At 48.1% G+C, this 27,130-nt stretch overlaps 1 protein-coding gene across 3 annotated transcripts in view; it reads left to right on the plus strand.

The window, feature by feature from the left end:
- LOC129702014 (transmembrane protein 164) overlaps window positions 1–27,130 on the plus strand; it is a 64,337-nt gene that overhangs the window by 4,049 nt on the left and 33,158 nt on the right. For 2 of the 3 annotated variants that reach the window (XM_055643500.1, XM_055643499.1), the window contains exon 2: window positions 19,380–19,429. The exons of the other annotated variant lie outside the window; for it this stretch is intronic. In XM_055643500.1, the coding sequence (XP_055499475.1) occupies window positions 19,380–19,429 (50 nt within the window). The remainder of the gene's footprint in view (window positions 1–19,379; window positions 19,430–27,130) is intronic. 3 annotated transcript variants of the gene reach the window in all.

Below are 27,130 nucleotides of genomic sequence, written 5' to 3' on the forward strand. Positions count from 1 at the left end.
TGTGAGATACAGCACGGAAACAGGCCCTTCGGCGAATCTATGAATTATCTACGAATATACGTGCATGAGTTCCATTTGTCACTCCGTGACTTCCTCAAAACAAGGGTTGAGGGAAAGATTACTCAGAAAAAGTATATTGGTGGATCCAAGTGAATATAATGGAATGTGGAAATTGCAGTTGTGGTCAGACAGGATGCATTTGTTTGTTAGTTAGTTAGTTAGTTAGTTAGTTAGTTAGTTAATTTGTTAGTTAATTCATTAGTTAATTCGTTAGTTAATTCGTTAGTTAATTAGTTTGTTAATTAGTTAGTTTATTATCAAGGGATATGGGGAGAAGGCAGGAACGGGGTACTGATTGGGGATGATCAGCCATGATCACATTGAATGGTGGTGCTGGCCAGCTATTCATTGTAGAGTTTAATAGCCTGATGGCTGTGGGGAAGGAGCTATTCCTGAACCTGGACGTTATAGTCTTCAGGCTCCTGTACCTTCTTCCTGATGGTGACGGTGAGATGAGTGTGTGGCCAGGATGGTGTGGGTCTTTGATGATGTTGGCTGCATTTTTCAGGCAGCGACTACGATAGATCCCTTCGACGGTGGGGAGGTCAGAGCCGGTGATGGACTGGGCAGTGGTCACAACTTTTTGCAGTCTTTTCTGCTCCTGGACGTTCAGGTTGCTGAACCAGGCCACGATCCAACCGGTCGGTCAGCATGCTCTCTACCGTGCACCTGTAGAGGTTTAAGAGAATCCTCTTCGACATACTCCTCATCTGCTGTATGATTAACTATGGGAGTAGTGCAGTTTAGTGGTTAGTTATTTGACTTTTGAATGGTGAAGTGTAGGGGTTAGTTAATGCACTAACAGCCAGTACCCGGGACCTGAATTTGAATTCCACTCTGGGGGAATTGAAGCAGTGAGTCATACGTTGCGGAATCAAGCCCTTCGGCCCAATTTGCCCATACTGACCCCATCTGCAATAGTCCCACCTGCTTGCATTTGGCCCATGTCCTTCTCAAACTTTGCTATTCAGGTAGATGTTTCGAAAACATTTGCAATTAACTATGTAGTTTCAGCTGCCCTGCTGATGGTTTTGGATTAGATTTGGAGATATAGCGCGGAAACGGGCCCTTCGACCCATCGAGTCTGTGCCGGCCTATGATCACCCGGTACACTAGCACTATCCTACCCACTGGGGACAATTTTACAGAAGGCAATTAACCTACAAACCTGCACGTCTTTGGAGTGTGGGAGGAAACCGGAGCACCCGGAGAAAACCCACGCAGGTCACGGGGAGAACGTGCAAACTCTGTACAGACAGCACCCAATGTCACGATCGAACCCGGGTCTCTGGTACTGTGAGGCAGCAACTCTACCGCTGCACCACCATGCTGACCTCTGCTAACAATGTCCATATTTCTGTGAATAAGCAAATAGTATTATCTTTTATAACATTAAGGTGTTTTGCAAATACTTGCTTTGGTCTTCTGCCTCCAAACTATGTTTGATCACCATCACATGTTAGTACGTTCTGCTAGCATCGATAGATTTTAGCTTGGTTTTGTGTCAGCCAAATAGCTTGGGGTATTGTGTAGGGATGTTTTTGAGCTCAAGAGAGAGTACAGAGGAGATTTACCAGAATGTTGCCTGGGTTTCAGCAACTAAGTTACAGAGAAAGGTGGAACAAGTTAGGTCTTTATTCTTTGGAGCGCAGAAGGTTAAGGGGAGACTTGATGTTAAGGGGAGTCTTTAAAATGATGAGAGGGATCGACAGAGTTGACGTGGAAAAGCTTTTCCCACTGAGAGTAGGGAAGATTCAAACGAGGGGACATGACATGAGAATTAAGGGACTGAAGTTTAGGGGTAACATGAGGGGGAACTTCTTTACTCAGAGAGTGGTAGCTGTGTGGAATGAGCTTACAGTGAAGGTGGTGGAGGCAGGTTCGTTTTTATCATTTAAAAATAAATTGGATAGTTATATGGACGGGAAGGGAATGGAGGGTTATGGTCTGAGCGCAGGTGTATGGGACTAGGGGAGATTACGGGTTCGGCACGGACTAGAATGGTCGAGATGGCCTGTTTCCATGCTGTAATTGTTATATGGTTATAAGTCTTTGCAAGTCAAAGATAGACACAAAAGGCTGGAGTAACTCAGCGGGACAGGCAGCATCTCTGGAGAGAAGGAATGGGTGATGTTTCGGGTCGAGACCCAGTCTGTAGCCATGTTCTCCAGAGATGCTGCCTGACCTTCTGAGTTACTCCCAACACTTTTCCTTCCCCCTAACCAGTCTGAGGAAGGGTCTCGACCCGAAGTGTCACCCATTCCTTCTCTCCAGAGACGCTGCCTGTCCCTCTGAGTTACTCCAGCACTTTGTGTCTTATCTTTGGTGTAAACCAGCATCTGCAGTTCCTTCTTACACATTCCTTGCTTGCATGGCAGGCAGCTGTGAAGAAAACCAAAACAGAAACTTGCCTCCTTGCAGGATGTTGGCTGCAACAAACTGAGGAAGTCTTGACGCGGTATCGAGAGGGAAGTGAGTGTGAGCCCAGCTGGAGTATTGTCCACAGCCATCTTCCCCTGAAACAGGTGGCAGGAACCAGGCCCTTCAGCACACTGATTGGGGATGATCAGCCATGATCACAGTGAAAGGCGGTGCTGGCTCGAAGGGCTGAATGGCCTCCTCCTGCACCTATTGTCTATTGCCTTCTCTCACTCTCCATCCCTCCCTCACTACTAGCTTCAAAGTTGAGTCCTGTTGGGTCTCATTGTCACCTAGTCCACAGCTAACAATGGCCTTTATCATCGTTACTCTTTGGCATATCTTTCATTCATTTGTTCCATATTCTCGACATCACAGTCAATATCTCTCGTTTCCCTCTTCCCCCCGACTCTCAGTCTGAAGAAGGGTCTCGCCCCGAAACGTCACCCATTTCTCTTCTCCAAAAATCCTCAGTTCACTTCTGTTTGGTTTTCCAGACTGATTCCTGGGATGGCAGGACTTTCATATGAAGAATGACTGGATAGACTCGGCTTGTACTCGCTAGAATTTAGAAGATTGAGAGGGGATCTTATAGAAACTTACAACATTCTTAAGGGGTTGGACGGGCTAGATGCAGGAAGATTGTTCCCGATGTTGGGGAAGTCCAGAACTAGGGGGTCACAGTTTAAGGATAAGGGGGAAATCTTTTAGGACCGAGATGAGATGAGAAAATCATTTTTTCACACAGAGAGTGGTGAATCTGTGGAATTCTCTGCCACAGAAGGTAGTTGAGGCCACAGTTCAATGGCTATATTTAAGAGGGAGTTGGATGTGGCTAAAGGGATCAGGGGGTATGGAGGGAAGGCAGGGATGGGATACTGAGTTGGATGATCAGCCATGATCATATTGAATGGCGGTGCAGGCTCGAAGGGCCGAATGGCCTACTCCTGCACCTATTTTCTATGTTTCTATTGCCACCTGTGCCAAGGTGCAGTGAAAAGCTTTTGTTGCGTGCTAACCAGTCAGCAGAAAGACAATACGTGATTACAATCGAGCCGTTCACAGTGTACAGATACATGATGAAGGGAATAACTATTCACGCAAGATAAAGTCTAGTATAAACCGATTAAAGGTAGTCCGAGGGTCTCCAACGAGGTAGATGGGAGGTCAGGACCGCTCTCTGGTTGGTGATCGGATGGTTCCGTTGCATATATCTCATTCATTTCTTCTATATCTCTCCACATCACCGACTATATCTCTCGTTTCCCGTTTCCCCCCCCCCCCGCGACTCTCGGTCTGAAGAAGAGTCTCGCCCCGAAACGTCACCTATTCCTTCTATCCAGAGACGCTGCCTGACCCGCTGTGTCCCTCCAGCGTTTAGTGTCTATCTTCAGTTTAGAGCAACATCTGCAGTTCCTTCCTACATAGAAACATAGAAATTAGGTGCAGGAGTTGGCCATTCGGCCCTTCGAGCCTGCACCACCATTCAATATGATCATGGCTGATCATCCAACTCAGTATCCCGTACCTGCCTTCTCTCCATACCCCCCTGATCCCCTTAGCCACAAGGGCCACATCTAACTCCCCCATAAATATAGCCAATGAACTGGGCCTCAACTACCCTCTGTGGCAGAGAGTTCCAGAGATTCACCACTCTCTGTGTGAAAAAAGTTCTTCTCATCTCGGTTTTAAAGGATTTCCCCCTTATCCTTAAGCTGTGACCCCTTGTCCTGGACTTCCCCAACATCGGGAGCAATCTTCCTGCATCTAGCCCCCTGTCCAACCCCTTAAGAATTTTGTAAGTTTCTATAAGATCCCCTCTCAATCTTCTAAATTCTAGAGAGTATAAACCAAGTCTATCCAGTCTTTCTTCATAAGGCAGTCCTGACATCCCAGGAATCAGTCTGGTGAACCGTCTCTGCACTCCCTCTATGGCAATAATGTCCCCTCAGATTTGGAGACCAATAATGTCCTTCCTGCACGAATAATCTTGGCGCTTGTCTGCTGGTGGTGTTATCTGGCCCCATCTCTCTGGGAACGACACAGTTTGGGACATCCATTATTAAATGAATGCATGAGTAAATCCATTATTGATGCCGTCTCTGCAGTGCTCCCTTTTTTTAACTTCAGGGCCTCTTAAGTCTTACCTCATGCCGAAGTGGGTATTGTTTTCTAACGAGCATTAGCCTGCCTGATAGCAAGGTGGTTATTTTATTGAAGGCACGCAGAAATGCTGGAGAAACTCAGCGGGTGCAGCGGCATCGATGGAGCGAAGGAAATAGGCGACGTTTCGGGCCGAAACCCTTGGGTTTCGGCCCGAAACGTTGCCTATTTCCTCCAGCATTTTTGTGTACCTTCGATGTTCCAGCATCTGCAGTTCCTTCTTAAACAGGTTATTTTATTGAACTAGTTATGGCAAAGTTTGCGGAAAGACTAGCTGATTTTAAATTCCATCGTGGAAATGCGAGCATTTTAACCATCCATCACTAAGATCGTTTCAGGAGGCAGAGAGACGGTAGATAGTCAGAATCTTTTTTTTTCTCTGGGTGGAAATGTCAAAGACTAGAGGGCTTTTAATTTAGTTTGGAGATACAGCGCGGAGACAGGCCCTTCGGCCCACCAGGGTCTGCGCCGACCAGCGCCCCCCGCATGTTAACACTATCCTACACCCACTAGGGACAATCTTTATATTTACCAAGCCAATTAACCTACAAACCTGCACATCTTTGGAGTGTGTGGGAGGAAAGCGAAGATCTCGGAGAAAACCCACGCAGGTCACGGGGAGAACGTGCAAACTCCGTACAGACGGCACCCATAGTCGGGATCAAACCCGGGTCTCCGGCGCTGCATTCGCTGTAAGGCAGCGACTCCACCGCCGTACGCGCCACTGTGACCACCATTGATGAGAAGGGAAGAATTGGAGGGAGATGTACGGGGTAAACAAGGACACAAAGTGCTGGAGTAACTCAGCGGGTCAGGCGGTGTATCTGGGGAACATGGATAGGTGACATTTTGGGGCAGATCCTTTTAGATATTGGTATAATCAGCTTTTGTGGACATGTAGGGAAGATGCATCAGGCACAGTTCAGACTTTTGCTATCAAAAGCCTTACAGTGAATGCAGCGTCTGAGACCCGGGTTCGATCCCGACTACGGGTGCTGTCTGTACGGAGTTTGCACGTTCTCCCCGTGACCTGCGTGTGTTTTTTTTCTAAGAACTTTGGTTTCCTCCCACACTCCAAAGACATACAGATTTATAGGTTAATAGAAACATAGAAAATAGGTGCAGGAGTAGGCCATTCGGCCCTTCGAGCCTGCACCGCCATTCATTATGATCATGGCTGATCATCCAACTCGGTATCCTGTACCTGCCTTCTCTCCATACCCCCTGATCCCCTTAGCCACAAGGGCCACATCTAACTCCCTCTTAAATATAGCCAATGAACTGGCCTCGACTACCTTCTGTGGCAGAGAATTCCAGAGATTCATCACTCTCTGTGTGAAATTTTTTTTGGGTGATGTTTCGGGTCGAGTCCCTTCTTCAGACTTCTCTCCTGAAACGTCACCTCCTCCTTTTCTCCAGAGATTCTGTCTGACCTGCTGAGATCAGTTATGATGGAATGGCTTGATGGGCCGAATGGCCTAATTCTACTCCTATACCTTATGACCTTGTGAGTTACTCCAGCTTTTTGTGTCTATCTGAGGTTTGATCTTTCCCGGGTTTAATGCCACGATATAATTCATTAATTTGCACCCTCTTTTGGACAGAGGGGTTACCGCCAGACTCAGGAACAGCTTCTACCCCTCTGTTATCAGGCTTCTGAACGGTCCTTCCATAAGCTAATAGCCCTGTCCCACTGTACGAGCTCATTCAAGAGCTCTCCCGAGTTTTAAAAAAATAATCAAACTCGTGGTAAGCACGTAGAATGTACGTAGCGGGTACGTCGGAGCTCTGGGACGTCTCTTAGCGGCTCGTAACGCTAACGGCAGGTACTCGGGAAACGCGGTAAGCTCGGGAAGAGCATGTTGAAAAATGTCCACGAGAGCCCAGAGTACATTCGAGCGGCCATTACCGTAAATCTTCGAATCGGGGCAAACTCGTGAGAATGAACTCGTACAGTGGGACAGGGCTTTAAGGTACTGTCTGATTCGCCTCTACCCCATTGCGGACATTGGACTTTGTCTCTGGAACTGATGCGCTACAATGCTGAGAACTATATTCCGCACTCTGTATCTTCCCCCCATTGCTCTGTCTATTGTACTGGAGTTTGATTTGATTTTACTCGTGTATAGTATTGGCTGATCTCTTTGGATAGCAAGCAAATCAAAGTTTTTCGCTGTACCTCGGTACAGGTGACAATAATAAGCTTGTCCTTTAAAGACGCAAGATGCTGGAGCACTGGGCCGGCATGGTGGCGCAGCGGTAGAGTTGCTGCCTCACAGCGCCAGAGACCCGGGTTCGTTCCTGACCACAGGTGCTGTCTGTACGGAGTTTGTTCGATCTCTCCGTCACCTGCGTGGGTTTTCCTCGGATGTTCTGGATTATTCCCATTCCCCAAAGACCCACAGGTTTGTAGCTTAATTGGCTTAGGTAAAGATTATAAATTGTCCCTAGTGTGTAGGATAATGCCAGTGAACGAGGACTTGGTATGTCCAAACTGTACTTACTGTATCTACAAACTAAATTTAGCAGGTCAGGCAGCATAGAAACAAAGTAAATAGGTGCAGGAGTAGGCCATTCGGCCCTTCGAGCCAGCACCGCCATTCAATATGATCATGGCTGACCCTAACCCCGTTCCGGCTTTCTCCCCATATCCCTTGATTCCCTCAGCCATAAGAGCTACATCTAACTCTCTCTTAAAAACATCCAGGGAATCGGCCTCCACTGCCTTCTGTGGCAGAGGGTTCCACAGATTCACAACTCTCTGGGTGAAAAAGTTTTTCCTCGACTCAGTCTTAAATGGCCTACCCTTATTCTTAAACTGTGTGAACCCCCGGTTCTGGACTCCCCCAACACCGGGAACATTTTTCTTGCATCTAGCCTTAGACTAATCCTCTAAGGAATGTATATATTATTATGCGGTTAGGAATCTCTGGAGAACATGGATAGGTGACGTTTTGGGTCAGGACCCTTTTTCAGACTGATTTTAGTGTTGGTGGGAGAAAGTATTTCCAACATGTAATATGACGTGCAAAAGTCACAACATCTTGTGCATTATAGTTCCTCTTCTCAAAGATTTTGTAGACAATAGACAATTGGTGCAGGAGTAGGCCATTCGGCCCTTCGAGCCAGCACCGCCATTCAATGTGATCATGGCTGATCATCCCCAATCAGTACCCCGTTCCTGCCTTCTCCCCATATCCCCTGACTCCACTATCTTTAAGAGCCCTATCTAGCTCTCTCTTGAAAGCATCCAGAGCACCTGTCTCCACCGCCCTCTGAGGCAGAGAGTCTGCAATGTACTTGCAATAAATGATTTGTTAGCCCTTAATGACAATGCAATGAGTTATTTGGCAATTTGGTGGCCTGCACTCTGCCTGAAATTATATGCAATTGAATGTGGTGGCCTGCACCCTGCCAGGAATGGAATTTCAAGTAATCTTCAGCCGTGAGTGAGCTGCCAGTCCACCAGCCCTGAGTGACTGAGCTGCCAGCCCACCAGGCCTGAGTGACTGAGCTGCCAGCCCAAGAATCCATTCAGCGCACAATGTCCATACTAGCACTCTGGAAACCAGTCCCTTCGGCCTACTACACCCATACTAGCTCTCTCTTGAAAGCATCCAGAGAACCGGCCTCCACTGCCCTCTGGGGCAGAGAATTCCACAGACTCACAACTTGAGTTTGATTTGATTTTACTTGTGTATAGTATTGTGTGATCTCTTTGGATAGCAAGCAAATCAAAGTTTTTCGCTGTACCTCGGTACAGGTGACAATAATAAGCTTGTCCTTTAAAGACGCAAAATGCTGGAGCACTGGGCCGGCAAGGTGGCACAGCGGTAGAGTTGCTGCCTTTTACAGCGCCAGAGACCCGGGTTCGTTCCTGACCACAGGTGCTGTCTGTTCGATCTCTCCGTGACCTGCGGGGGGCTTTCCTCGGATGTTCTGGATGATTCCCATTCTCGAAAGACCCACAGGTTTGTAGCTTAAATAAAATCAAACTTGTGGTAAGTACGTAGAATGTACGTAGCGGGTACGTCGGAGCTCGTGGATGTCTCGTAGCGGCTCGTAACGCTACCGGCAGGTACTCGGGGATACGCGGAAACTCCTGAAGTTTTTTCAACAGTGTGAAAAATGTCCACGTGTATAAAAATACTCGTGATGAAGTACCACAAATTTGATTTTTTTTTTACTGGTTCACTAAATAATGCAACATAATCCCTGAAAAACAAATTAAAAAGTGAATTCCAGTTATTATTTGGCACTGGAGTTAAAACCCGCTCCATGCCAGTAAACTCGGAAATTAAGGCGTGCCAGTTCACGTTCAACTTTAGAGATACAACGCAGAAACAGGCCCTTCGGCCCACCGAGTCCACGCCGACCTGCAATCACCCCTTACACTAACACTAACCTGCACACACAAGGGCCAATTTTTTTTTTTACACAACTTCCCGAAGCCATTTAACCATCAATCCCATACGTCTTTGGAATGCCGGAAGCAACTGGAGCAAACCCACGCGGGTGACGGGGGAACGTACAAACTCTGTACAGACAGCACCCGTAGTCGGGATCGAACCCAAGTCTTCAGCGCTGTGGGGCAGCAACTCTACTGCTGTGCCATCCTGCGAGACCCTCTTTAGTCTGAAGAACGGTCTCGACCCGAAAAGGTCACCTATTCCTTCGCTCCATAGACGCTGCCTCGCCCGCTGAGTTTCCCCAGCATTTTTGTCTCCCTTTTGTTATCTGATAAATACATTTCCAATTCCCATTGAAATAGACCGGCCAGCCCACTGATGCTTTTTGGATTAAAGTTCCCATGAAATGAAAAGATTATAAAAGATGACATGAACATTTCAATTTCAGCTTGTGCGTAGTGATTCCCTTTGTCATGTTAATCCCCACTCTGTTGTAGACAAGCCCTGTTATTAGGCAGCTGACCCCTGCTCACATGAGCTGGAATAACTGGTGCCCCCCAGAGTACTGAAGCTTTTACAGTGACTGATCCATTCCTTCAAATCCTCTCACACAACACTTGGTCTCGGATTCCGATTCAGATTCAGATTCAGATTCAATTTTAATTGTCATTGTCAGTGTACAGTACAGAGACAACGAAATGCATTTAGCATCTCCCTTGAAGAGCGACATAGCAAACGATTTGAATAAATAATAATAAGTGTCCGGGGGGGGGGGGGTGGTGATTGGCAGTCACCGAGGTACGTTGTTGAGTAGAGTGACAGCCGCCGGGAAGAAGCTGTTCCTCGCACTGCTGGTTCGGCAACGGAGAGACCTGTAGCGCCTCCTGGATGGTAGGAGGGTAAACAGTCCATGGTTGGGGTGAGAGCAGTCCTTGGCGATGCTGAGCGCCCTCCGCAGACAGCGCTTGCTTTGGACAGACTCAATGGAGGGGAGCGAGGAACCGGTGATGCGTTGGGCAATTTTCTCCACCCTCTGCAATGCCTTCCGGTCGGAGACAGAGCAGTTGCCATACCATACTGTGATGCAGTTGGTAAGGATGCTCTCGATGGTGCAGCGGTAGAAGTTCACCAGGATCTGAGGAGACAGATGGACCTGCCTCATCTCCCAGTTGCTAACTATTTCAACTCCCATTCCCACCATCGTCTGCTTTGATTAGTCCTTTTCACACCTTACATCCCATTTGTACCCTTCCATATCTCCAATTCCTCCCTCTCTCCCCCCCCTCCCCCCGACTCTCAGTCTTAAGATGGGCCTCGACTCAAAATGAGTTACTCCAGCATTTTGTGTCTTATCAGGCACCATAATTAGATGCTCCATCTACATTAGTCCCACCTGCCAACGTCTGGTCTGGTACCCCTCTAAACCTTCCCTATCCAGAATTAAGGGACAGAAGTTTAGGGGTAACATGAGGGGGAACTTCCTTACTCAGAGAGTGGTAGCGGTGTGGAATGAGCTTCCAGTGGAAGTGGTGGAGGCAGGTTCGTTGGCATCATTTAAAAATAAATTGGATAGGCATATGGATGAGAAGGGAATGGAGGGTTATGGTATGAGTGCAGGCAGGTGGGACTAAGGGAAAAAGGTTGTTCGGCACGGACTTGTAGGGCCGAGATGGCCTGTTTCCGTGCTGTAAATGTTATATGGTTAATTATCAAAGTCTTTCAAGTGCGGTTATAGTCCCTGTCTCAACAACCTCCTCTGACACCCACCACCCTCTGTTTGGACTGTAGTCACGGCAATACAAGGCTTAAAGCAGTGAAGACAAGGCTTAAACCAGTCAGTCAGAAAACCCCAAGTCCCCACCTGTGTGGGCGGCACGGTGGAGCAGCGGTAGAGTTGCTGCCTCACAGCGCCGGAGACCCGGGTTCGATCCCGACTATGGGCGCTGTCTGCACGGAGTATGTACGTTCTCCCCGTGACCTTTGTGGCTTTTCTCCAAGGTCATCGGTATCTTCCCACACTCCAAGGACGTGCAGGTATTAGGTTAACTTGTGTGTAAATGCGTGTGTGTGTGTGTGTGTGTGTGATAGTGTTAGTGTGTGTGTGTGTGTGGATAGTGTTAGCGTGTGTGTGCGTGTGTGTGTGTGTGTGTGTGTGTGTGTGTGGAGATTGCTGGTCGGTGCGGCCTCGATGGGCCGAAGGGCCTCTCTTTTCCAGCTGTATCTCTAAACTAAAAACTAAACTGAATGCTATTATAGTACCTGCTCTGGCAGTTCGTTCCATACATACACCCACCACCCTGTGTTTGACTGGAGTCGGGGCTAAACCAGCAGGCAGGATCCGTCAGAAAGTCACAAAAGGTCAGACAGGGCAAGGTGATGCAAGCGAGTTAAAATGAGACAAACTCACTGAATGTTTCCATGAGACAAAGCAACTGGAGTAAATAGGTTGTAAATAATCCCAATGCATAAATGCATAACCACACATACTGCCCACTGGACAAATGCAAATTGATTCTGGTTTGTGAAATTTCACTGCCAGAGATATTCTTGTTCCAGCAGGTTTGGGAAGTTTAGAAAAGGATAGCATGCAAAGTTTACGCAGAGGATCTTTATAACAAGAGGAATCGAATATAGGGGCAAAGAGGTCCTTCTGCAGTTGTACAGAGCCCTAGTGAGACCACACCTGGAGTATTGTGTGCAGTTTTGGTCCCCCAATTTGAGGAAGGACATTCTTGCTATTTTGGGAGCCCAGCGTAGGTTTACAAGGTTAATTCCCGGGATGGCGGGACTGTCATATGCTGAGAGAATGGAGCAGCTGGGCTTGTATACTCTGGAGTTTAGAAGGATGAGAGGGGATCTCATTGAAACATATAAGATTGTTAAGGGCTTGGACACGCTAGAGGCAGGAAACATGTTCCTGATGTTGGGGGAGTCCAGAACCCGGGGCCACTCAAGTGCGTGAGTCTGTGGAATTCTCGACAAACTCGGGAGAGCTCTTGGGTAAAGTTGCCTCGTGGGACTGGGCCTTAATACATTAGAGATACAGCCCGGGACAGGCCCTTCGGCCCACCGAGTACGTGCCGACCAGCGATCGCCCCCTACACTAGCCTGCACGCATTATACAACTTGCCAAAGCCAATTAACCTGCAAACCAGCACGTCTTTGGAGTGTGGGAGGAGACCAGAGCACCTGGAGAACACAGACGTGGGTACATGGAGAACGTCCAAACTCCGTACAGACAGCACCTGTGGTCAGGATGGAACCCGGGTCTCTGCCGCTGTTAGGCAGCGACTACCGCTGGGCCACCGCTGGGCCACCGTACATGGAGATATTTTTGGTATGCTTTTTGTATGGAGATTTTTTATCACGTGTGTGCTAAAGGGATACTTTTTGAGGTAGATTAGTTTTAAACAAAAAATCTGGAGAAACTTTTGGTCATTATCACGGGGGCGGGGGTGTGCCGAAAAGGGAATAACCCGTTTAGTGGAGGAGACAGCAGGGGGAGAGGAAGAGGCCAGCAAAATTGTCCATGATCCCCAACGATAGAGGTCCGAGGGTGCTGCTCACCCAGGATGAGGTAGATAGGGGGAGTTGAAGTTCAGGGCAGGACGCTCTCTGGTTGTGTGGTAGGATGATTCAGTTGCCTGATAACAGCCGGGAAGAAACTGTCCCTGAATCTGGGGGTGTGCGTTTAGACACTTCTGTACCTTACGCCGAACTTCTGAAGCTTTCTAAGCAAGCAGAGGCACCTCTGCAGACTGAGGGAAGGTAAACCGAGAGAGGAAGTTGCCTGGAGAGCGGAACTGTAGAATACAATGGAAGTCCTGGTATTGGCGTGATCTCAGGAGTCGCAGGGTAGATGTGGTCTAACCTCAACATTTGCATCCTGCACATGTGGAGCCAGAACTTTGCAGAACTAGCCTGAACTAATCACACAAACCAACCTCCCCCCCCCTTCCATTGACTCCATCGACACCTCACGCTGCCTGGTCGGCAAGGCCAGCAGCATCATCAAGGACCAGTCGCACCCCGGCCACTCCCTCTTCCCCCCCCCCCCCCCCCCCCCCCCCCTCTCCCATCGGGCAAAAGGTACAGAAGTGTGAAAACTCCAACACCTCCAGATTCAGGGGCAGTTTCTTCCCGGCTGTTATCAGGCAACTGAACCATCCCACCACATACAGAGAGCAGTCCTGAACTACTATCTACCTCATTGGTGACCCTCAGACTATCCTTTAAGAACTACAGATGCTGGAAAAATCGAAGGTAGACAAAAATGCTGGAGAAACTCAGCGGGTGAGGCAGCATCTAGATGCTGCCTCACCCGCTGAGTTTCTCCAGCATTTTTGTCTACCTCAGACTATCCTTGATCGGGCTGTGCTGGCTTTACCTTCTCATTCATTATCATGTATCTGTACACTGTGGACGGCTCGATTGTGATCCTGTGTTGTCTTTCCGCTGACTGGTTAGCACGCAACAAAAGCTGTTCACTGTACCTCGGTACACGTGACAATAAACTAAACTCGGACCCGAAACGTCACCTATTCCTTTTCTCCGGAGTTGCTGCCTGTCCCGCTGAGTTACTCCAGCGTTTCGAATCGATCTTCGGTGTAAACCGGCATCTGCAGTTCCTTCTGACACACTTCCCCTCTGGGTGTTACAGCTGGGCTTGAGGTCGAGAGAGAGAGAGAGAGAGAGTGAGAGAGAGAGAGAGAGTGAGAGAGAGAGAGAGAGAGAGAGAGAGAGAGTGTGAGAGAGAGAGAGTGAGAGAGAGAGTGTGAGAGAGAGAGAGAGAGAGTGAGAGAGAGAGAGAGAGAGAGAGAGAGAGAGAGAGAGAGAGAGAGAGAGAGAGTGTGAGAGAGAGAGAGAGAGAGAGAGAGAGAGAGAGTGAGAGAGAGAGAGAGAGTGTGTGAGAGTGAGAGAGAGAGAGAGAGAGAGAGAGAGAGAGAGAGAGAGAGAGAGAGAGAGAGAGAGAGAGTGAGAGAGAGAGTGTGAGAGAGAGAGAGAGAGAGAGAGAGAGAGAGAGAGAGAGAGAGAGAGAGAGTGAGAGAGAGAGAGAGAGAGAGAGAGAGTGAGAGAGAGAGAGAGAGAGAGAGAGTGTGTGAGAGAGAGAGAGAGAGAGTGAGAGAGAGAGTGAGAGAGAGAGAGAGAGAGAGAGAAAGCTTAAACTTGTTGCCTGGTTTATCGTTGTTATTTTTCAGGTTGTTTGCAGCATTGTGTGACTGTACAAACACTGTGTGAAGTGTTTGCCAGTGAAGTAGCTGAACACAGCTTAAGTACTTATATTCTTTATTGAGGCTAAAGCAGTTGAAAGGTTTTCATTGTCACCTGGAGAGGTTTTTTCAATATCCATGAAAAACATCAAATAGAAGTATATAAAAGTGTGTGTGTGTGTCTCTCCCCCCCGCCCCCCCCCCCCCCCCCCCCCCCCCCCCCCCCCCCCCCCCCCCCCTCTGACGCTGTGTGTCCCCCCCCCCCCCTCTTCTACCCCCCCCCCTCCGATATGAAAAATGTCTGCCGTTGTCTCTTTCCGCAGATGCTGCCTGACCTGCTGAGTGTTTTCCAGCGTTTTCTGCTTTTAATTTTGGCATTTGCACACACATATTTATAATCTTGCCCATTAACCAGTCCTTCTCTCCATGTGACCGAGGGAAATATACGAGGATGTCGCCAGGACTCAAGAGTCTGAGCTACAGGGAGAGGTTGAGCAGGCTGGGTCTCTATTCCTTGGAGCACAGGAGGATGAGGGGTGATCTTATAGAGGTGTATAAAATCATGAGAGGAATAGATGGGGTAGATGCACACAGTCTCTTGCCCAGAGTAGGGGAATCGAGGACCAGAGGACATGGGTTCAAGGTGAAAGGGAAAAGATTCAATAGGAATCTGAGGGGTAACTTTTTCACACAAAGGCTGGTGAGTGTATGGAACAAGCTGCCAGAGGATGTAGAAACATAGAAACATAGGTGCAGGAGTAGGCCATTTAGCCCTTCAAGTCAGCACCACCGTTCAATATGATCATGGCTGATCATCTAAAATCAGTAACCCGTTCCTGCTTTTTCCCCATATCCCTTGATTCCTTTAGCCCCAAGAGCTAAATCTAACTTTCTTTTGAAAACATCCAATGAATTGGCCTCCATCGCCTTCTGTGGCAGAGAATTCCACAGATTCACAACTCTCTGGGTGAAAAAGTTTTTCCTCATCTCAGCCCTAAATGGCCTCCCCTTTATTCTTAAACTGGGTGACCCCTGGTTCTGGACTCCCCCAACATCGGGAACATTTTTCCTGCATCTAGCCTGTCCAATCCCTTAATAATTTTATATGTTTCTTTAAGTTGCCCTTTCATCCTTATAAATTCCAGCCAATACAAGCCCAGTCGACCCATTCTTTCATCATATGACAGTCCCGCCATCCCGGGAATTAACCTGGTGAATCTATACTGCACTATCTCAATAGCAAGAATGTCCTTCCTTAAATTAGGAGACCAAAAATGCACACAATACTCCAGGTGTGGTCTCACCAGGGCCCTGTACAACTGCAGTAGGACCTGCTTGCTCCTAAACTCAACTCCTCTGTCTCTGAAGGCCAACATGTTATTACATTTCTTCACTGCCTGCTGTACCTGCATGCTTACAATCTGCCTTCTTGTTCTTGCCCCCATAGTGGATAACCTCACATTTATCCACATTATACTGCATCTGCCATGCATCTGCCCACTCATCCAGCCTATTCAAGTCACCCTGCAGCCTCATAGCATCCTCCTCGCGGCTCACACTGCCACCCAGCTTTGTGTCATTCGCAAACTTGGAGATGTTACATTTAATTATTTTGTCTAAATCGTTAATATATATTGTAAATAACTGAGGGTCCCAGCACCGAGCCTTGCGGCACCCCACTAGTCACTGCCTGCCATTCTGAAAAAGACCCGTTAACTCCTACCCTTTGCTTCCTGTCTGCCAACCAGTTCTCTATCCATGTCAATACCCTACCCCCAATACCACGTACTCTAATTTTGCACACTAATCTCTTGTGTGGGACCTTGTCAAAAGCTTTTTGAAAGTTCAGATACACCACATCCACTGGCTCTCCCTTATCCATTCTACTTGTTACATCCTCAAAAAAACTCCAGAAGATTAGTCGAGCATGATTTCCCCTTCGCAAATCCATGCCGATCCTGTCACTGCTTTCCAAATGCGTTGCTATTCTTGCCTAATGTTGTAAGGCAGTTGTTGAATGAGATGATAGATTGTGCAAGAGAATTAGCTGAGAGAATCAGCTGGTCTGCCAGCACAAGTTGTCTGTGCAGCAACTCTCTCCCCCCTCTGTTACAGTGTGGAAACAGGCCCTTCGGCCCAACTTGCCCATGCCGGCCAACATGTCCCAGCTACACTAGTCCCACCTGCCTGCGTTTGGCCCATATCCCTGCAACCCTGTGCTATCTATGTACCTGTCCAACTGTTTTGTAAAATTTGGGATAGTCCCTGCCTCAAACTACCTGGAAATTACAGATGCGTGTAGCAAAGGTACAGCAGGTTATCGTAGGTGACTTTAATCTACATATAGATTGAACCAACCAAATTGGCAGCAGCGCCAAGGAGGAGGATTTCCTGAAATGCATACGGGATGTATTTTTAAATCAATATGTAGAGGAACTGACTAGAGTGCAGGCCATCCATTGTGTAATGAGGAAGGATTAGTTGGCGATCTTGTTGCGCAAGGCCGCTTGGGCAACACTGACCATAATATGGTGGAATTCTGCATTAGGATGGAGAGTTACACGGGTAATTCAGAGACTAGGGTCCTGGACTTGAATAAAAGAGACTTTGAAGCTATGAGATAGGAATTGGCTAGGGTAGACTGGCAAATGATACTTAAAGGTTTGACGGTGGAGATGCAATGGCAAAGATTTTAAGACCTCATGGATGAACTCCAGAAATTGTTCATCCGTCTGGCGAAAACATTTAACTGGGAAGGTGGCTGACGAGGGAGTGCAGCGTGGGTTCACCAGGTTAATTCCCGGGATGGTGGGACTGACATATGATGAATGAATGAATGGATCAACTGGGCTAGTATTCACTGGAATTTAGAAGGATGAGAGGGTATCTTATAGAAACATACACAATTCTAAAGGGATTGGACACGTTAGAGGCAGGAAAATTCTTCCCGATGTTGGGGGATTCCAGAACCAGGGGTCACACAGTTTAAGAATAAGGGGTCGGCTGTTTAGGACAGAGATGAGGAAAATCTTTTTCACCCAGAGAGTTGTGAATCTGTGGAATTGTCTGCCACAGAAGGCGGTGGAGGCCAATTCACTGGATGTATTCAAGAGAGAGTTAGATATAGCTCTTGGGGCTAACGGAACCTAGGGATATGGGGAGAAGGCAGGAACGGGGTACTGATTGGGGATGATCAGCTATGATCACATTGAATGGCGGTGCTGGCTCGAAGGGCCGAATGGCCTACTCCTGCTCCTATTGTCTATAAAACTGGCCGCGGGATCTACCATCGCCCGGCGGGGGGTTCACATCGGGAGCCTTGATTGCCGCGACGCAGCAAATTGATGGCGGGGCGATGGAAGGTCCCGCGGACGTTTTTGAGCCCCGCCGGGCGATGAAAGGCCCCGTGAACGGGCCGATTCAAACTCCGCTCTATGATCTTTGCTCCACCAGGATGTCTCCCTCCTCCAATCGGATGCAAGGAGGATGTAAAGAAGATGCATTTTTATGACCTAGCAAATTAAGCCTTGCCCGAATGTCCCGATGGGCAGCTAGATGCCTGTTTAATTAACGTGTCTCGGAAACAAATGGAATGTTTTTGTCTCATTAGCCACTAATTACTACATCTGGTGCCTTGGCTGCTGAAGTTACTGATGGTGGCAGGTTTAATCCCTGAGGGGGGTTGTATTTTAGTCTGGAGATACAGTTGATACACCGACCAGTGATCCCCGCACATTAATAGACAATAGACAGTAGGTGCAGGAGTAGGACATTTGGCCCTTTGAGCCAGCACTGCCATTCAATGTGATCATGGCTCATCATCCCCAATCAGTACCCCGTTCCTGCCTTCTCCCCATATCCCCTGACTCCACTATTTTTAAGAGCCCTATCTAACTCTCTCTTGAAAGTATCCAGAGAACCGGCCTCCACCGCCCTCTGAGGCAGAGAGTCTGCAATGTACTTGCAATAAATGATTTGTTAGCCCTTAATGACAATGCAATGAGTTATTTGGCAATTTGGTGGCCTGCAGTCTGCCTGAAATGCTATGCAATTGAATGTGGTGGCCTGCACCCTGCCAGGAATGGAATTTCAAGTAATAGCCGTGAGTGAGCTGCCAGTCCACCAGCCCTGAGTGACTGAGCTGCCAGCCCACCAGGCCCGAGTGACTGAGCTGCCAGCCCACCAGGCATGAGTGACTGAGCTGCCAGCCCAAGAATCCATTCAGCGCACAATGTCCATACTAGCACTCTGGAAACCAGTCCCTTCGGCCTACTACACCCATACTAGCTCTCTCTTGAAAGCATCCAGAGAACCGGCCTCCACCGCCCTCTGGGGCAGAGAATTCCACAGACTCACAAAAAGTGTTTCATCATCTCCGTTCTAAATGGCTTGCCCCTTCCCTCTATCCTACACATGCTGGGGACAATTTTACATTTTTACCGAAGCCAATTCGCCTACAGACCTGTACGTCTTTGTAGTGTGGGAGGACACCGGGAATCTTGGGGGGGGGTCAGAACAAGGGTCTCGACTTGAAACGTCACCTATTCCTTCTATCCCAGTACATAAAAATCCGGAGGTGTGAAAACGCACCCCTCCGGATTCAGGGACAGTTTTTTCCAGCTGTTATCTGGCAACTGAACCATCCTATCACCAACGAGTGAGAGGTCCTGAACTACTATCTACCTCATTGGACTATCCTTGATACACGTGACAATAAACTAAACTAAGTAGACTTGTCTCGTGCAGATGTGCCAGCTGTTTTCAACTCGCTCTGCTATAACAGCTGGAGAGTTGAGATCTGTGGCAATGAATTCCACAAATTCACCACACCCAGACTAAAGATGAGGAGGAACTCATTGCCACAGACGGCTGTGGAGGCCAAGGTCAGCGGATATTTCTAAGGCAGAGATGGATAGATCCTTGATTGGTGCGGGTGTCAGGGGTTATGGGGAGAAGGCAGGAGAATGGGGTTAGGAGGGAGAGTTGATGGGCCGAATGGAAGTCCATTCCCTGGAATCTGCTCAAGTTGGGGCTGTGAGTAACTGGAGGATTGCTGTGAAGAATGCACGATAGGGTTTTAAAAATCCAAGGAACATTAATCACTTTGTTTCAATTGCAGATCTTTCTCCTTGCATGTCCTCCCTGTAGAATTGCTCTAATTGTTTTCAGGTAAGAAATCTGCTTTATATATTTATGTTGAGCACTTGCAGCCACCAGTAAATGCAGAGCTGCGATGTGCGCCGTGTGTGTCAGTTAAATAGGGGATGATTCGATTCGATTCGAGACGGAACGCTGAAGGCTTACGAAGGCCGCGGACTCGCATCAACCGGCTTTGGGGCGACACGGTGGGAGATTTGCCGCCTCACAGCGCCAGAGACCCAGGTTCCATCCTGACTACGGGTGCTGTCTGCGCGGAGTTTGCACGTTCTCCCCGTGACCTGCGTGGGTTTTCTCCAGTTTCCTCTCGCGCTCCAAAGGTTTGTCGGCTAATTGGCTTCGGCAAGAGTTATAAATTGTCCTTGGTGTGTGTAGGATGGTGCTAGCGTACGGGGTGATCGCTGGTCGGCGTAGACTCGGTGGGCTAAATGGCCACTGGATCTCTAAAACTAAAACTACAGACGAAAGAACGTTCGGGAAGGCTTACAAAGGTTGTAGACTCTAACCAACCGGTGTGTGAAGCTGCTGCCTCACAACGCCAGGGACCTGGGTTCGATCCTGACTACAGGTGTTGTGTCTACGGCGTGTACACGTTCTCCTCGTGACAGCGTGGGTTTTATCCTAGATACTAGGTTGATTGGCCCTCTGTAAATTGGCGTTTGTGTGTAGGGAGTGGACGAGAAAGTGGCGAAACATAGAGCGGGTGATCGATGGTCGGCATGGACTTGGTGGGCCGAAGGGCCTGTTTCCATGCTGTTCCCCAACTAAACCGTATTTCATAGAAACCCAATAAATAGTTCATGCCACATAAAGGTTGTGGGGAAAGCTGAGCAACTTGTAATGACAATGGCCAATAGGTGCAGGAGTAGGCCATTCGGCCCTTCGAGCCAGTACCGCCATTCACTGTGATCATGGCTGATCATCCCCAATCAGTACCCCGTTCCTGCCTTCTCCCCATATCCCCTGACTCCGCTATCTTTAGGATCCCTATCTAACTCTCCCTCGAAAGCATCCAGAGAACCTGCCTCCACCGCCCTCTGAGGCAGAGAATTCCACAGACTCACCACTCTCTGTGCGAAAAAGTGTTTCCTCAACTCCGTTCTAAATGGCTTACCCCTTATTCTTAAACTGTGTGGCCCCTGGTTCTGGACTCCCCCAACATCGGGAACATGTTTCCTGCCTCTAGCGTGCCCAAACCCTTAACAATCTTATATGTTTCAATAAGATCCCCTCTCATCCTTAGAAATTCCATAGTGTACAAGCCCAGTCCTGAACTACTATCTACCTCATTGGTGATCCTCAGACTATCTTTGATCGGACTTCACTGGCTTTACCTTGTACTAAAGATTATTCCCTTTGTCACGTGTCTGTACACTGCGAATGGCTCGATTGTAATCATGTGTTGTCTTTCCGCTGACTGGTTAGCACGCAACATAAAATTTTCACACTGTATCTCGGCCCATGTGACAATAAACTAAGCTAAATTGCATGACCTGGAAAAAGTTTCGCCGTAGGGGATTTCAGAATGAAATCCAATCTTGTCCTCATCCATAAAGAGGAAATGTACATCTTTCAGAGACAGGATGAGGGGAAACAAAAAAGCTTGCAGAACTGCAGGATGGGGAACAAGTTCTCAGCTATTGTACTCAATATTTCTATTAATCTAGGAGAGGAAGCAGGAAGAAATCATACCTGCTCCACTCAATCGAGTTGCCCGCCTACTACATGGCAAGCAGGGGCAAGATAGTGGATGCTCTAACCACAATAAACAGCACCCACAGAGGGCTGTCGAGGACACATCAATGGATAGGAAGGAACTAGGTATGTGTAAGAAGCAACTACAGAAGGTACACAAAATTGCTGGAGAAACTCAGCGGGTGCAGCAGCATCTATGGAGCGAAGGAAATAGGCGACGTTTCAGGCCGAAACCCTTCTTCAGACTGATGCAGCAACTACAGATGCTGGTTTAAGCCGATGATAGACCCAGAAAGCTGGAGTAACTCAGCGGGACCGGCAGCATCTCTGGAAAGAAGGAATGGGAATGGAAGTGTTTCGGGTCGAGACCCTTCTTCAGACTTGAAAGGTCAAGTCAAGTCACTTTTATTTCTATAGCACGTTTAAAAAACAACTCTCGTTGGCCAAAGTGCTTTAGAAACATAAAAACATAGAAACATAGAAAATAGGTGCAGCAGTAGGCCATTCGGCCCTTCTAGCCTGCACCGCCATTCAATATGATCATGGCTGATCATCCAACTCGGTATCCTGTACCTGCCTTCTCTCCATACCCCCTGATCCCTTTAGCCCCAAGGGCCACATCTAACTCCCTCTTAAATATAGCCAATGAACTGTGGCCTCAACTACCTTCTGTGGCAGAGAATTCCACAGATTCACCGCTCTCTGTGTGAAAAATGATTTTCTCATCTTGGTCCTAAAAGATTTCCCTCTTATCCTTAAACTGTGACCCCTTGTTCTGGACTTCCCCAACATCGGGAACAATCTTCCTGCATCTAGCCTGTCCAACCCCTTAAGAATTTTGTGTTTCTATTAGATCCCCCCCCCCCTGAATCTGCTAAATTCTAGCGAGTACAAGCCGAGTCTATCCAGTCTTTCTTCATATGAAAGTCCTGACATCCCAGGAATCAGTCTGGTGAACCTTCTCTGTACTCCCTCTATGGCAAGAATGTCCTTCCTCGGATTAGGAAACCAAAACTGTACGCAATACTCCAGGTGTGGTCTCACCAAGACCCTGTACAACTGCAGTAGAACCTCCCTGCTCCTATACTCAAATCCCTTTGCTATTTACATTGGTGGAGGTGACTAAGGTCACCTATTCCTTCTCTCCAGAGACGCTGCCTGTCCCACTGAGTTACTCCAGCTTTTTGTGTCCATCTGCGGTTTGAACCAACATCTGCAGTTCCTCCCGACACACATAGTCTATCCTCTGACTCTGGAGAATAACACACAATGACATCCCAAAGGGTGATCATTGGGAGGCAAGAAACAGCTGCTGAAATAGGAGGGACCTTAGCAAATACAATTTTGAAACAATAATTATATTTCTCCACTGCTGATTTAGTCATTGTTCAACTGCAGTTGTACAGGGTCTTGGTGAGACCACACCTGGAGTATTGCGTACAGTTTTGGTCTCCAAATCTGAGGAAGGACATTATTGCCACAGAGGGAGTGCAGAGACGGTTCACCAGACTGATTCCTGGGATGTCAGGACTGTATTATGAAGAAAGACTGGATAGACTTGGTTAATACTCTCTAGAATTTAGAAGATTGAGAGGGGATCTTATAGAAACTTACAAAATTCTTAAGGGGTTGGACAGGCTAGATGCAGGAAGATTGTTCCCGATGTTGGGGAAGTCCAGGACAAGGGGTCGCAGCTTAAGGATAAGGGGGAAATCCTTTAAAACCGAGATGAGAAGAACTTTTTTCACAGAGAGTGGTGAATCTCTGGAACTCTCTGCCACAGAGGGTAGTTGAGGCCAGTTCATTGGCTATATTTAAGAGGGAGTTAGATGTGGCCCTTCTGGCTAAGGGGATCAGGGGGTATGGAGAGAAGGCAGGTACGGGATACTGAGTTGGATGATCAGCCATGATCATACTGAATGGCGGTGCAGGCTCGAAGGGCCGAATGGCCTACTCCTGCACCTAATTTCTATGTTTCTATGTTTCAAATCTTACTTTTATGTCACGTGGACCAAGGTACCGTGAACAGCTTTTTGTCGCGTGCTATCCTGTCAGCGGGAAGACCATACATGATTATAATTTAGCCGTCCACAGTGTACAGATACAGGGTAAAGGGGGTGACGTTTAATGCAAGATAAAGTCTGATTAAAGATAGTCCGAGCATCTCCAATGGGGTAGATGTTCGGTTGAAACTAGCATCTGCAGTTCTTTCCTACACACACAACAAATTCTATAGCCAGCACCCATGGTACTATTGAGGGAGTGCAGCGTAGGTTTACAAGGTTAATTCCCGGGATGGCGGGACTGTCATATGCTGAGGGAATGGAGCAGCTGGGCTTGTACACTCTGGAGTTTAGAAGGATGAGAGGGGATCTCATTGAAACATATAAGATTATTAAGGGCTTGGACACGCTAGAGGCAGGAAACATGTTCCCGATGTTGGGGGAAGTCCAGAACCAGGGGCCACAGTTTAAGAATAAGGAGCAAGCCATTTAGAACGTAGATGAGGAAACACTTTTTCTCACAGAGAGTGGTGAGGGTGTGGAATTCTCTGTCTCAGAGGGCGGTGGAGGCCGGTTCTCTGGATGCTTTCAAGAGAGAGCTAGATAGGGCTCTTAAAAATAGCGGAGTCAGAGGATATGGAGGGAAGACAGGAACGGGGTACTGATTGGGGATGATCAGCCATGATCACATTGAATGGCAGTGCTGGCTCAAAGGGCCGAATGGCCTACTCCTGCACCCATTGTCCGTTGTCTATTGTGGTCAGGATTGAACCCGGGTCTCTGGCGATGTCGGGCAGCAACTCTACCCCTGCGCCACCGTGCTGCCCTATTTGAGTTATCGGCTCCAAGGAAGAGTTTGGACAGTTCTGTCCGAAATGCCCCAAGGTCGAGCGGGCACCAACTAGAAATAGTTATGAGAGGTCGACAATCCGCACATTCCACTCGGGGTGGAAATGTCAAAGGCTAAAGGCTGGAAGCTGCGACACAGATTATGTTGCACGCTGGCTCATCAGTGACAGACAACACCTTATTTAACCAGGGGACTGGATTCGGAGAGGTCACAGATACAGATTCAGATTCAATCTTTATTGTCATTGTGCAGTGTACAGTACAGAGACAACGAAATGCAGTTAGTGTCTCACCCAGAAGAGCGACATAGAATAATGAGCAATAAATATATATACGTACATACAGCAGTAGTAGTGCAATTTTTCTGGGGGAAGGGGTGTTCGTGGAAGGGGGGGGGAGGGGGGGGGGGGGGGAGAGAGAGGGGGGAGGGAGGGAGAGAGAGGGGGGGAGAGAGAGGGGGGGAGAGGGGGTGGTGGGAGAGGGGGAGTGAGAGAGAGAGAGAGAGAGAGATAGAAGAGGGAGAGGGAGAGAGTGAGAGAGAGAGAGAGAGGGGGAGAGGGAGAGAGAGAGAGAAGGGGAGCGGGAGAGAGAGAGAGAAAGAGAGAGAGAGAGGGGAGAGAGTGAGGTGGGAGGGAGAGAGGGGGGGAGAGATAGAGGGGGTGGGAGAGGGGAGAGGGGGATAGAGAGACAGGGCTGCCAACTCCCATGCATTGAGTGTGAGAATCACGCATTTCACTAAATTCTCACGCTGATCACAAATATCTCTCGCTGTTGTGAGAAATTCTGTGATCAACGAAAATTTCAAAACTCGTATCAACTGCATGGGCCGCGGGTGTTGGAAGCAGAAGCAGCGGCGGGGACAGATGCGGACGGGGAGCGGGGCTGGCGAGTGTTTGCCGGGCTCGCGAGTCACTCACTGCAGCCTCAGTGCAACAGTCCCGGGCTGTTGGAGGCGTCGAAGCGTTGCGCCGCATCGTGAGAGTCTGTGCCAAATTCGCCCAGGTGACCGGCATGGGTCAGGCTGCGGCTCGGTGCATCCTGGAGGACAACCAGTGGCTGCTGGAAGTAAATACCAAGCACTGGGTAGATACGGTGGAAGATAGTGGACTTCAAATGGGGGTGGTTGGTGAAAGCATCCTGCTTGCCTGCTAGATTTTCACTTACTGTAACTGCAGGAAAAATGTTCCCGATGTTGGGGGCGCTCAGAACCATGGGTCACAGTTTAAGAATAAAGGGGGGGGCCAGTTAGGACTGAGATGAGAACAAACTTTCTTCACGCACAGAGTTGTGAATCTGTGGAATTCTCTGCCACAGAAGGCAGTGCAGGCCAATTCACTGGATGTTTTCAAGAGAGAGTTACATTTAGTTCTTGGGGCTAACGACATCAAGGGATATGGGGAGAAAACAGGAAAGAGGTACTGATTTTAGATGAATAGCCATGATCATATTGAATGGCAGTGCTGGCTCGAAGGGCCGAATGGCCTATTCCTGCACCTATTTTCTATGTTTCTATGCTTGAGTATATGGCAATAAAACTAGATCACTTGATTTTGAAGCATTCATGCATGGTGGAGGTATAATGTAGTCATAGAGTGATACAGTGTGAAAACAGGCCCTTCGGCACAACCTGCCCACACCCGCCAACATGTCCCAGCTACGCTACCTGCTTTTGGCCCATTCCTCCAAACCTGTCCTATCCATGTAGCAGTCTAACTCTTTCTTAAATGTTGGGATGGTCCCTGCCTCAACTACCTCCTCTGGCAGCTTGTTCCATACACCCATCACCCTTTGTGTGGATAAAGTTACCCCTTAAAAAGTTACCTCTTAAAAATACTTCATACAAAAAACATTGAAATCATACTTCTACAGTGCACTAAAACATGATTTTTATACATCAAATTTCAAAAAGTTCCTACCCTGGGAGGGGACACACCCTTCTTCCACACCCCCTCCCCACTCGGTTGCTCCACTCCCTCACCAGGTACCCCCAAGGCCAGTGATCAGTGATTGCACAGCCTCCCCCCTTTCAAAGACGCTCCAATCCAATTTAAAGCATATAAATTGCATTCAAGTGTAAGTTAAAAGACTCGCTACAGTATGCACCATATTGCACAATTTCAAGCTGAAAAATATCTATCTCTGCCATTGACTTGGCCTCCACAGTCATCTGTGGCAATGAATTCCATCTCTGATTCCTCCACAGTCATCTGTGGCAATGAATTCCACAGATTCACCACCCTCTGACTAAAGAAATTCCCCCCTCATCTCCTTCCTAAAGGAAGATCCTTTAGGTCTCAGGCTGTGACCTCTGGTCCTGGACTCTCCCACTAGTGGAAACATCCTCTCCACATCCACTCTATCCAGGCCTTTCACAATTCGGTAAGTCCAATGGTTAGTATGAACTCAGCGGGCCGAAGGGCCGACTTCCACGGTCTATGACTCTCTGACCGGGTGTCCCTGTTACATACCAGATGGCATTGGGGTGTTTTAATCTGTTTCTGCTTTCAGCCCCAAGACCATTTTAAAATATGTGCATTTTGCAAAATGCCTGAAAAAGATCAACTTTCAGATGCGGAACAAAACATTAGCAGCTGATTTGAGTTGAGGGAACATAATTTAATTTGCTATGGTTACAAGAAATAGAATATTTTAACTTGTGCTAATGTCATTTCTCTTCCCTGCTGCCTCTGGTACCACCGTTGTGTCATCTGTGTTGCAACAGACTCCATAATTAAATGCTTACCTCCTCCATGGCCAGAGTGAGTCCCACCGTAAACTGGAGGAGCAGCGCCTCATATTTCGCTTGGGCAGTTTGCACCCCAGTGGTGTGAACATTGACTTCTCCAATTTCAGGTAGTCCCTGCTTTCACCTCCCCTTCTCAGCTCTCCCTCCACCCACTCTCCGCCTCTTCCTTTCTTCCCACCCTCACATCAGTCGGAAGAAGGGTCTCAACCCTTGTTCCCGATGTTGGGGAAGTCCAGGACAAGGGGTCACAGCTTAAGGATCAGGGGGAAATCCTTTAAAACCGAGATGAGGAGAACTTTTTTCACACAGAGAGTGGTGAATCTCTGGAACTCTCTGCCACAGAGGGTAGTTGAGGCCAGTTCATTGGCTATATTTAAGAGGGAGTTAGATGTGGTCCTTGTGGCCAAGGGGATCAGAGGG

Source organism: Leucoraja erinacea, chromosome 12 (genome assembly GCF_028641065.1).
Source record: "Leucoraja erinacea ecotype New England chromosome 12, Leri_hhj_1, whole genome shotgun sequence".
Classification (NCBI taxonomy): Eukaryota; Metazoa; Chordata; class Chondrichthyes; order Rajiformes; family Rajidae; genus Leucoraja; species Leucoraja erinaceus.